The sequence below is a fragment of the Pochonia chlamydosporia genome, chromosome 2 (genome assembly GCF_001653235.2).
Source record: "Pochonia chlamydosporia 170 chromosome 2, whole genome shotgun sequence".
Classification (NCBI taxonomy): domain Eukaryota; kingdom Fungi; phylum Ascomycota; class Sordariomycetes; order Hypocreales; family Clavicipitaceae; genus Pochonia; species Pochonia chlamydosporia.
Window position 1 is genome coordinate 3,543,512 of NC_035791.1, and position 11,907 is coordinate 3,555,418.

The 11,907-nt window shown below is 49.1% G+C and overlaps 4 protein-coding genes across 4 annotated transcripts; 1 reads left to right on the plus strand and 3 right to left on the minus strand.

The window, feature by feature from the left end:
• Window positions 1-601: 601 nt before the first annotated feature.
• On the minus strand, window positions 602-1,720 carry VFPPC_03158 (mitochondrial phosphate carrier protein; the record flags this gene model as incomplete). The annotated part of the gene is made up of 4 exons (XM_018282693.1): window positions 602-633; window positions 691-1,046; window positions 1,102-1,521; window positions 1,581-1,720. 4 exons carry the CDS (start codon window positions 1,718-1,720, stop codon window positions 602-604), a joined length of 948 nt encoding a protein of 315 aa, XP_018147275.1.
• A 1,367-nt stretch (window positions 1,721-3,087) lies between these two features.
• Window positions 3,088-3,437, minus strand: VFPPC_15616 (CFEM domain-containing protein; the record flags this gene model as incomplete). Its single annotated transcript, XM_018293369.1, has 2 exons — window positions 3,088-3,125; window positions 3,218-3,437. 2 exons carry the CDS (start codon window positions 3,435-3,437, stop codon window positions 3,088-3,090), a joined length of 258 nt encoding a protein of 85 aa, XP_018147276.1.
• Window positions 3,438-5,538: 2,101 nt separating this feature from the next.
• Window positions 5,539-6,508, minus strand: VFPPC_13409 (U3 small nucleolar ribonucleoprotein IMP4; the record flags this gene model as incomplete). Its single annotated transcript, XM_018291186.1, has 2 exons — window positions 5,539-6,429; window positions 6,503-6,508. 2 exons carry the CDS (start codon window positions 6,506-6,508, stop codon window positions 5,539-5,541), a joined length of 897 nt encoding a protein of 298 aa, XP_018147277.1.
• Window positions 6,509-7,180: 672 nt separating this feature from the next.
• On the plus strand, window positions 7,181-10,501 carry VFPPC_03160 (ATP-dependent helicase NAM7; the record flags this gene model as incomplete). Its single annotated transcript, XM_018282694.1, has 2 exons — window positions 7,181-7,470; window positions 7,534-10,501. 2 exons carry the CDS (start codon window positions 7,181-7,183, stop codon window positions 10,499-10,501), a joined length of 3,258 nt encoding a protein of 1,085 aa, XP_018147278.1.
• Window positions 10,502-11,907: the final 1,406 nt, after the last annotated feature.

An 11,907-nucleotide genomic window follows, 5' to 3' on the forward strand; every position in this document is an offset into this window, starting at 1 on the left:
CCGGATATAAGTCTGTTGTCATAACCAAACCACAATAAACCCGCAGAATAGCAAGCTTTTTCGCAGCCATTATCGAACAAATCAAAGACTCACTCTCCGACGACGCTAGGTCCGCTCTGCAAGCTGCAAAGCTACATGAGACCACGAGAGGAACAGCATGGCCTAACGATATCACAGATGATCTAAACGAAGATAAGCACTACTTTTGAGCCAATGCTGCTGCTGTGAACGAGTGGTGGCCTCGGTAGGATCATCTGGTGACAGCGTTCAGCGACGCCGTTCTGCTTGTGCGCTCGTGCAATACTGCAGCTTGTACGGCGGACTTGTAGGACAAGGTTGCTTTACATCTCTAAAACTGTCATATTCAGGTCCAAGAGCGACGAGGAGCGAAATGATGTCCTGTGCGTGTTGGTTTGCTGTGTGACTATACACTTAGTTATGAAGGCTTTGCAGCTACCGCATCTTCATAAGGATGATAATAGAAATAAACAATGAAACCCCTCCGTCTAAATAGATTCCATCTCTATACTCTCTATGCCAAGGTCTTAATCCTGTCTAAACCGTAAGGTCCTTTTCGGCTGCGTGCCCGTATTATGTGTATTTATTTGGCAATCTCAACGCCATTGGTAGCACCTGTGCATATAGTCAGTATCCAATTAGGAAGACAAGCAAGGCACTAAAGAAACCTACCAAGAGCCTTCTTGATATCACCATAGATGGCGAATTGACCGGCAGTAAGACCACCAATCATAAACAGACGCGTAGGGAGACCAGCAAATGAGCCGCGCACACCGAGTTCACCAGCAATCTTGATAAGGCGCGAGACAGTACTCTCACCAGGCATGCCCTTTGTCTTGTTAATCTTGGACAGCATAGTATCAGCGGGCTGGGAGACAATGGCAGCAGCAAAACCAGCGAGCAGACCAGATCCCAAATTGACACCGGTCTGGGTGGCGTCGGACAACTTTGACTTGTCGCCAAGGCTGGCGTAAATAGTCTCGGCAAACTTTTCAAAGGCGACGAACTTGGTGACTGTGTAAGGGACCCTAGAAAGATGTAAGTTTGTCTGCGCAAGTATTCGGGATATCGTGATAAACATACTGCTTCAGGAGAATGGGACCGAAACCGCTGTAGAATGCGCCAATACCCTCAGTTCGAAGAATCTTGCTGAAACCACCGATAAGTCCATTGGCAAAACCAGGCTGGGAGACGAGACGGATACGCGTGGCCTCAAGGGGGCAGAGGGCAATAGAGGCGAAGAATTCAGCGCTGGCGGCAGAGACGGAATACACGGCAGTACGGTTCTGACGAGCCTTTTCTAGACCCAGGAAGTTAATGTTCTGCTGCTTAAAGAACTCGTAACCGCCAAATTTAAAGGCTCCCTGAACAAAGTAGCCGGTGAAGGTAGGACCAATGCCTGTTAGGAGAGCACCAGCGCCCTCATTTTGGATGACTTGACGAAAGCCGCCAATCATGCCACGATTGTAGGTAGCAGGGTCAAGCTGGATTCTCGTCTTGACGCTAATGAGTGTCAGTAAGTCCAAGTTGCGAGATATAAGCAAAGGCATCGAGAGACATACACGTCAACGGGAGTAAAAGCACCGTGTGTGAGGGAGCAGCAGACGGCGCCAGCAAAGGCGAAGCGAGAATAGAGCGCAATGCCCTCGGGCTTCTTTTCGGTGACGGCGGCCTGCGCCAAAGCAACGGGGGAGGAAGCCATTGCGACGTTGGTGAAGGTGAATGTGACAAGATGAAGTCAAGATTTACGCAAGAAATTGCATCAACTGACGTGGTTCTCCCTGCTGACAGGCATGCGCGGTTTGCTGATGCTGCTTGGTTCCTTGGTTCGGGTTCCTTGGTTCGGGCTGAACCGGCATTTCGCGACATTATTAGTCCGTCTGGTTGAACTTGGCGAGTTTCTGGTTCGTTTTAATTCTTGCAACTACGAACTTAGTGCTTACATTTATGGACGGCACGGTACTGATGGGTCTGGTATTTTTCACTGTTTATGAGTCCGGTTCACTTTGGCGACTCAAGTGCTCGTATCAAATCCTTTTTGGTTGTCTGGTCGAAGCAAGTGTCTGCAGCTGGCCCAGACAACCACCCTGGCCAACCACGCCTGAGGATTTTCCAATCAATCAAGCCCATCTGTCGACGGGGATATTTCCGGCTCTTTAATCCCGAACGCCAATGCTACCAGAGATTGCACCAACTCTGACTGGCTCTTCTCAATCATTGACCCCTTGCGGCGTCCAACACATTTCAGTGTTTCGTGCGCAAGGGGTCAGCGAACCAGACGCCAAATATCCACCATGGCATGGCGCACGGCCCGCTCCGCGATTGATGGCTGTCGAAAATTGGCAAGCTTCCATGTCCCTTGTCTTTCACCAACGAGCACGGAGCACAGCACATGGCGTTTTCATTGATTCAACTTACTCAAAACGCTATGAAGCAAAGAGGATTTTGTATTTCCGTGGTACCCATGGCCGGGGTTGACGCGAGCAATTCCTGAGACAAACGAGATGGTGGCTTTTGGCGTCAGAATGAGATCAAAAGTGACGCCACATCTGCCACACAATATGTCCATTGTCCACCACTGGAGTAGGCATCCTTCAAAATATGTCGTGCTTTATGCTCATCAGAGTAGTTAGGCAAAGTTTACAGATCGTCTCTATAACATGGCAAATTCCTCCTCCGAACTACCGTAAAAGGGCCACGTTTGACGACTTTGACTGCCTAACAAGCTACCCTACAGCCCAACAGCTGAAATGAAATTAAGCCTGATGGGATATCAAAACTGTGAGTGCCCATTTGTATGATTCTAGGATAATCCCTTTGGACATTGAGTTCGCAAAACATATACATTTGTCGGTAACCCGTCATATCATTAGATTGCATCGGCGAGTACCACATAGAGCGTAACCTTATCTTCTGCACAACTACTCAAGCTATTCACTACAACGGAAAGCTAAGCCACCAAATTCTGGAAATCACATCCATTCATACGCACACGAGAGCTTTTTATAGGTTTCTTTCTGCTACTCTCCAGCCTGTATAACCCAACCTCCCCACAACCTAAGATATCCCTTACGAGCAGTACTTAGCGAGAGAAGCCTGAATCATCTCTGTTACGTTTGGTTAGTAATCCAGCTACTTGTGAGGCATAGTCCGTTCTTCACTGCCGTAGCATGGACGGAGTATTGGTGCCGAAACTTACTAGCGTCCTTGGCACACATTTGCTCGATGCAAGGCCAGGCACCGTTCCGCACCTTTATGCCGGCGGAGCCCCTGCAGGCACACTGCATATTGTTGCCGCACTGGCTATTTTGCGTGATGGCTTTGAGAAGGCAGGCTCTGGCGCAGGGAGGAAGGCCGTTGAGGTTCTGGGTGGCCAGGGCGCCAGCGGCGAAGAAAACCAGGATCGCGGTGTACTTCATTTTGATGGGGTGAGGAGTGTTTCTGTAGAGTGTAGAGTTTTAAGGAAGACTGAGGAGAGTGATGATGGAAGGAGAGATATCTGAGAAGGTGGTTTGGGGTTTATATACCAGTGGCTCCGTCGTTGGGATTTGGGTGAACTGCATGTCGTCTCCGTAAGGTGTTGTTGGCGAGCTCAGGCAACCTTGCCTTTTGAGTCGAGATCCTGCCTAGTTTTGCATAACAATAGCAATATTTCCATGACAATGGTGCACGGAGTGCATGTTTACGCTCATGATGTTGGTTGCCCTCTGGCCCGAGCTTCTGTAGATTTCCCAGACAATACTCCCCAGATCTGGGGGCTTAGAGATGTCGATATAAATGGCGATCTGTACCAACAACTATTGAACCGTCTCCAATAAGAAAGAAAGAGGGATATAAAACGGGATATGCGGGTTAACGAGAAAACTTGTTTGAGGTTGGATAGAACATGTGCCGTGACGCATAATGGTTGACTATGTGAATGGATATAGTTAATGCGCCTTTCTTTAGCCCTTCTGCGGTGCCTCATTCGCGTCGTTTTCGTTCCTCATAGAGCACGAAACTGTACACGACAATAGGTAATCGATTTTGATGCTCAATATGGGCAACTACCTTGGTAGTTTTTGTTGTCAAGCTGACATGTCTGTTGGTGATTCTGTTGTGGCTCTGGTTCCAAATACACTGTGAAAAACGATCAGAGGTACCTGCAGATATGTCGAGCGGAAAGCATCAATGTCTGACTTGTATCAGATACGATCTATGTGTTCAACTTTTGGCTTGAGAGACACGGTATCTGATCTTAGCGGCGGAAAGCTTTGCCAGACACATTGCATAAATAAAGCCAAAGCTGACGACAATAAGGTGTTTAAACTCTACTGCATGACGCACAATCCTAATGTTTTGTCGATTATTCTCTGTCTTGTATGGCAAAGTCTAGCCCATTTGGACGATTGAGTTATTTTTCGCAGTCGTATAATCTATTTCTGTTGGCATTATCTGGATTTAGAGATCAGTCGTGACATGTCGGACGCCCAGCCTTGGTACGCCTGCTAGAACTGAGGGTTCCCGAGCCGCTATTGCGAATTTATCGGCAAGGCCATGGTCCAGAGACGAATGCACCAATATGTGTTCTTCATGGCGTTGTCTGATGTGCTGCCCATGTCGTGGATCAAAATGACTTCTGGCGCATTTCGAAATATGACAACAGAGAGTGATAAACACCGATGCGCGATACAGTAATGGATTTATACAACTTCCGCTGGAATCGTGAGTTAGTTCGCACTAATTGAGCACAATGTGTTCCATTGTGTCGTTGTTTAAGCACTATTCCATGAGACCTGTCTTCTTTGCAACATTACACATGACCGGGGCCGGACCACCTACGTCACGTACAGAGCATTGCTTGTATTGTATTTATTGTATTTCTTTAGGTTTGCTTGTATTTGTATTGTATTTCTTGGCAATGCTCTGGGCAGGTACGTATGGAGACATTTGAAGGCAGTTGGGCTAACAAGGGGAAGAGTTGCATGTCCACGCCGTATTCTTACTCTACATGGCTATACTACTTCTAAGATATGTGAGAATTCCCGCATCTTTTGCTATTTCTGCGTCTGCTGCGTCATTGAATCGAAATACAAGCTCTTGTATGCGTAATATATCTGTCAACCAAGACAGCGTCGGTTTCTGCCTAAAGTAGAGCAAAAACTTCAACTTCATGTTTCATACTTCTCACGGCTGGAGTATGAGATGTGATGAATGAGAATGAACCAGGTCCCTCGTACGCCATCGGGAGCTTCTTCAGGTGGATGCCATCAAACTACTGATGGAACGTGCCTAGACATGCGGCATTGAGGCATAAGGGCTCTGACGAAGGGGAGGAGAAGATATCTTGGTCTGTTGTGCCTCCGCCGGAATTGGTAACTCATTGATCTATCAGTACTGTGTCAGCGGGAGCTTCCATTTTGCGTTTGGTCTCTAGCCGCAGCGTATAGATTGAGTTCTTGATCCCCCCTGAAGACCGGACTCGGCGTTTCGTCCGTGATATGTTATTGCAGCAAGGATCGAGTTGTTTCCAGTCGTAGTTTAAAGATAATTCTTCTTCTTTGCCGTTCTTGTGTACTGAGACAAGTGCCATTCCACATCACCGTCTTTGTTCTCGAGCGTTCCTCCACGGATCTCGAATGGCCGCATAGTCATCCGTGGACCAACCTCAGCCAGCTCAACGCTGTCGTAGCCAGTCCTCACAAATACATGATGACGAACTTCAATGCTGTCCTCGATATTCTTGAACGTGACGACTCGGTTCCCCATCTTGTTTTTGCTAGTAATTGCTTCCCTTGGAGGGAATATATGCTTCAAGATCTTGACAATGCGCTTTCCCAGTGGTGAAGTGAAGCCGTCGAAAATAAGATGAGGATACGATTCACTCACTGTGCCTCGTACGCTTCCTGGAATGTCATGGCGAAGGACAACGTTATGCAGCGAGAACGACATCGTAGGTCCGTGCGGAAAGTGTGATAGAGTGAGAGCCGTTGGCGTACCGCGGTGTTCGTGAAGCAGGACAATATCTGAAAGACCCGCCGATTGGGCTGATTTGACCAAATCCGGAAGAATGAGGTTGCCACGGTTCATTCTGATGGACGTGGGTAGTAATAGCCGTATCTCTTTTGCGAATGCTGAAAGTCTGGCGGAAGGATCTCTTGAGGTTGAAACAAGAACTCGGGGATCGACAATCCCTGAGAGTTGTGCATATTCGTCGTCTAGGTCTAGTTGTTCGTTCGTGCTCATGTCCGGTGCCGACTCATCGTACTGGTAGTCCTTCCTCAGGGACTTGTCGTTGGCAATGGAAGGATCCAAGGGTTTGCCTGATGCCAATGATGCCCGCAACTTTGCTCGTTTTTCGCTGACTTCTGCATCTCGAAGGAGCTGGGCTCTCCGATAGAGATAGTCTCGCCGTTGTCGTGCTTGCTTACGCTGTTGACAAAAAGACAAATGGTTAGGTGGGTGCTGGAAATATCGGCTTGAAGAGGCGTGTGTCAATACTCACAATCATTTTTTTGTGTTTGCAGAAGTTGCAATATCAAGATTTGTTACACCAAAGGCTCTGAACAAGCCTCATGCTGTCTGGTCAGAAAAAGTTCCTTATCGGCGACCAACATTTTTGCGCTTATCGATAGCACAGCCCGCTTATCACGTGGGCGCAAAATGTCCCACCAAACAGTGCCGCCGCATCAGGGTCGGGTGGCTTTCACCGAAGGCGATAAATCGGGAACTGGCTTGAGAGCAAAACTCTACCAACGAACTTGATTCTTGTCTGTGTTCTTGTCCACCCGTCCTCCTTCACTGACTATCAGCTCGTCCGGTCAACCGCGCAGCTTCCAAGTCTTCTCCGTCTTTTTCGGGCACAGCATTGCCGCGATGATGTGAACACTAAGCAGCACTTTGAACCACGAAACCTTGACCCGTCTAGACTGCGCCGCTTCCCTCCTGGCACTCTGGACAGATTTTATTTTTCTTTGAACAAACACTTTATTAATACGGCTGTGGGTTAGTACTTGTCACTTTTCCAAGATTTCAACAGTGAATCATTGAATCACATCGCCTGTAAAAACTGCAACCACATCGAGTTTGCATTCCTGTTGTTTGTTTCCCGCTGACAGAGCAAAGGCAAAAAATAAAACCGCTTACCGGCGACCCCTCAGCCAACATCCCAATTCGAGACAACATGGAAGGTGCCTTTACGCATGTAGGCAACCATCTCATCTCCGACTCAGCTGCTGCCATAAAGGCTGGCGCCGACGATTTGTCCGCACTTGATCCAGACGAGAGTTTGCTGTACGGCAAGTATGGCTCTGGACGAAGTGGGCGTCGCCGCGCCGATGACGACGATAACCAGACCGAGGCCTTCGAGGAAGATGATAACGACAGCCTTAACAGCGTCCCTGTGGACGGCATGAGTGGCCTCAAGCTGAAGAATATGGACGAAGAGAAGGAGCTTCCTCCGCACGCCTGCGCGTAAGCCACAGTGCTTCAGAAACATTAAGATTCTAGGATTTTTGAGCTGACACGATTGAAAAGTTACTGTGGCATCCACTCCCCTGCCTGCGTGGTCAAATGTCTTACCTGTAACAAGTGGTTTTGCAGCGCGAGAGGCAACGGCACGTCAACGCACATCGTCAACCATTTAGTTCGAGCGAGACACAAGGAGGTTCAGTTGCACCCCGAGTCTGCTCTGGGAGATACGGTTTTGGAATGCTACAACTGCGGTACGAAGAATGCTTTCCTCCTTGGATTTATCCCAGCCAAGTCGGACACGGTCGTGGTGCTTTTGTGTCGCCAACCTTGTGCATCCAGCACGTCAACGAAGGACATGAACTGGGATATCTCGCGCTGGGAGCCTCTCATTGAGGAACGAGCATTCTTGACTTGGCTTGTCAGTGCTCCATCGGATGTTGAGCAGCTCCGTGCTCGCCACCTATCTCCCAACACAATTGCCAAGCTGGAGGAAATGTGGAAGGTTCAGCCAACCGCAACTGTTGCCGACCTCGAAAAAGCGTCCAACATTGACGACGACCCCGACCCTGTACTGCTCCGATACGACGACCCATACCACTACCAGAACATTTTTGGCCCTCTGGTCAAGATGGAGTCGGATTATGACAAGAAATTGAAGGAAGCTCAGTCTGAAGACGGCCTCATTGTTCGATGGGATTATGGTCTCAACAACAAGCACCTGGTCAGCTTTAATCTGCACAAGATTGAATCCGGAGACGTCAAGCTTGCAGTCGGTGACGAAATGAGACTTCGGTACAATGGTGAGCTTCGTGAACCATGGGAAGGTGTTGGGTATGTTATCAAGATCCCCAACAGTCAGTCGGACGAAGTGTGTTTGGAATTGCGCAAGACTGGAAACGACAAGCTTGTACCCACCGATTTGTCCCATAATTTTTCCGCAGATTACGTTTGGAAGGCTACCTCGTATGATCGTATGCAGCTGGCTATGAAGACATTTGCTGTCGATGACATGAGTGTCTCTGGCTACATTTTCCACACGCTGCTTGGCCACGAGGTTCAACTCCAGCCGATGCAATCCAAGCTACCTAGAAAGTGGTCTGCACCTGGCCTTCCTGATCTTAACCAAAGCCAAGTCGACGCCATCAAGTCTGTCTTGCAGAAGCCGTTGAGTCTGATTCAAGGCCCGCCCGGAACTGGAAAGACTGTCACTTCTGCCACCATTATTTACCACCTTGCCAAAATGAGCGGAAACCAGGTCCTTGTCTGCGCGCCGTCAAACGTTGCGGTTGATCAGCTTTGCGAACGCATTCATCACACCAATCTTAAGGTAGTCCGTCTCACGGCCAAATCAAGAGAAGATGTCGAGTCCTCTGTTAGCTTCCTTGCCTTGCATGAACAAGTTAGGCTGTCGGAACACAACAGCGAGCTCGTCAAGCTTTCACAGCTCAAGAACGACGTCGGAGAACTGTCCAGTCAAGATGAGAAGAAGTTCAAGCAACTCACCAAAGCAGCCGAGAGAGAAATTCTCAACAACGCAGACGTGGTTTGCTGCACCTGCGTCGGTGCTGGCGACCCGCGCTTGTCCAAGATGAAATTCCGAAACGTGCTTATTGACGAGTCTACACAGTCCGCGGAACCCGAATGCATGATTCCCTTGGTTCTTGGTTGCAAGCAAGTTGTTCTTGTTGGAGACCACAAACAGCTCGGACCTGTCATTATGAACAAGAAGGCCGCAAAAGCTGGCTTGAATCAGTCTCTCTTTGAAAGACTAATCAAGCTTCAGCTTGCTCCCATTCGACTGACTACGCAATACAGAATGCATCCCTGTCTTTCCGAATTTCCGTCCAACATGTTTTACGATGGTAGTTTGCAAAATGGCATCACGCACGAGCATCGACTGCGAAAGGATGTCGACTTCCCCTGGCCTATTGCTGAGACTCCCATGATGTTCTGGTCGAATCTGGGCAACGAAGAAATTTCCACGTCTGGAACATCGTATCTCAATCGCACCGAAGCGTCCAATGTCGAGAAGACGGTCACCCGATTTTTCAAGGCTGGTGTCAAGCCTTCCGAGATTGGTGTCATTACGCCATACGAAGGGCAGAGAAGCTACATTGTTACGACGATGCAGAACTCGGGTTCTTTCAAAAAGGAATACTATAAAGAGGTGGAAGTCGCCTCTGTTGATGCATTCCAGGGTCGTGAGAAGGACTTCATTGTCCTCTCGTGTGTACGATCCAACGAGAACCAGGGCATTGGTTTCTTGTCCGACCCGCGCCGATTGAACGTGGCTCTGACCCGAGCCAAGTACGGGCTGGTGATTTTGGGCAACCCCAAAGTTTTGTCGAAACACGAGCTCTGGCACAATCTCCTTGTTCATTTCAAGGATCGCAAGTGCTTCGTGGAAGGCCCCCTTACCAACCTGCAAGCTTGTCTGTTGCAGTTTAGCCGACCCAAAGTCAGCTTCCGGCAGAAGAACAACCATCAGTCGCAGTTCGGCGCAAGCGGATATGCCAATGGCCGCTTCAATGGTGGTGGGCCATCAGGACGGGATTTTGACTCTGGGTCGATGATGTCGTATATTCCTGACGACGTGTCCTCTATTCAAGGATCTGCCTTTGGGGGTGCTGCCCTCAACTCTGCCTTCCCGCCCATGTTCTCCAGCTTTACACCCGAACAGTGGCCGGGACTTCCTGGAGTACCAGCGCCTGGCCGAGGCAACAAAGGGCGTGGCCGTGCAACGGAGAGCATTGCAGGCGAAAGCGTCGCCAACTCTGAACTCACTGACACGACCACCAGCGTTATTGGAGGTAAAGGGGTTAGCCAAGGTGGTGTCAGCCTAGGGGCTGGATTGCACGATGCGGTGACAGGAATGCGTCCAGTCTCGTACACGCAAAGTGACAGGCTTAAGCAATATGTTGAGAGCAATGGCCGCATAGCACCAGGCAGTGGGTTTGGCAGACGATATGACGACGACGAAAAGAGCGTTAGCACAGCCTTTCATAGTCAGATTGGCGGTGGGTACGACTGAGTGACACTGGGACGGCCAGAGAGAAGTTGATTGGAATAAGTGTCAAGAATCACTTGACAACCGCAAGCACAAACGGAATGAGTGGCCGCTGCTGCACAGCCTGGCTAGACTCGACAGCCACGGTGGCTCATGAGTGCGCGAAGGTCTTGTGGTCAACCGGCCACGATTGGAATCACGACCGGAGCTACATGATATTCCTATGGATATACGTCGACATCTTCTAATGTCGAAGACGTCAAGATTACCCTATATGACGGGCTGGTTCTGAGATGCCAAACTCTGGTATGTTGGACGACGCTGCCATGGCATGGGGACCCAGGACGAGCCACTTTGATAATTTGCAGAAGAAGATTTTGGGACACAGAAGAGGTATGCACACGTACGTACGTACCTTGGGGTGGTTATGTAGGCACGTATGAAGATGGGGTCTGCGACGTGGCATAGCATGTTTACGAGCTTGCCGTTTTCGACGAGCAAGCTCACCGCCAGAGGAGGACGGACTGCAGCTTTGACGTATTGCAAAGCACAGAGTCAACAAGCATATGTTAGAGAGGCTTTGTTAGAGGCTTTTGTTAGACCTTGACGGTTGAGGCTAGTGTCTTCCCTTTGGCGGGATTTGATTTAGGACCAACTCACAACACTCATTACCATAAGAATTAGATAGATATTACACACAGTCACTCGCTCAAATTTTTAGCATTTGGAAGCATGTGCTATGAGATGTATGATTTTGATGGGACGAGGAACCGTGATTGCTCAGACACTGTGGCCAGTTCTATTCGACGTCGAGCACCAAACTGTACGGTGTCTGTCTGATGGAGGGTCGCGTGCGCAATTGCCCAGAATGGCGTAGTTGGAGGAACCAGACAGTGAAGGGTGGTATTTTGTTCCACAAGACGTCATTGACCAGTCAGCTTTTAGCTCTGGTTATTTGAGAGTGGGAGTAGAATTATATCACTAGAGCCTCAATAAAACGAGAGTCGTGATGTTGAGCCAAGTTGGGGTTATTTTGAGGTACAAATTACCTGTGCATTTATATCTCCGAGTCGATTTGAGTTCTGAAAGCCCAGTTGCTTGCGGGCTGAGATGAGGACATGAGGAGCCGTTTTCTTGGCATGGGTCACTGGGTCAGGCAGTTTACCCGACTGGATCAGCCAACATCGATCAATTGATCCCGTCAAGTCCCGCCAAGAGCCAGACAGACGGCAGCAGTGGGGTCTGTCTGTCTGGTTTGTCTCGTCATTATGAATTTGTGAGACGAGATGATTGTGCCAGGAGTCAAAATGGTGGCCGTCGCTGGGCAATAAACCTCTGAAAACCGTAGCAGCCTGGTGCAATATTATGGCACCAATTCTATTCTGATCTTCAGGGGTGATGTATGTTACGTGGACGTGCGGCAGCAAACA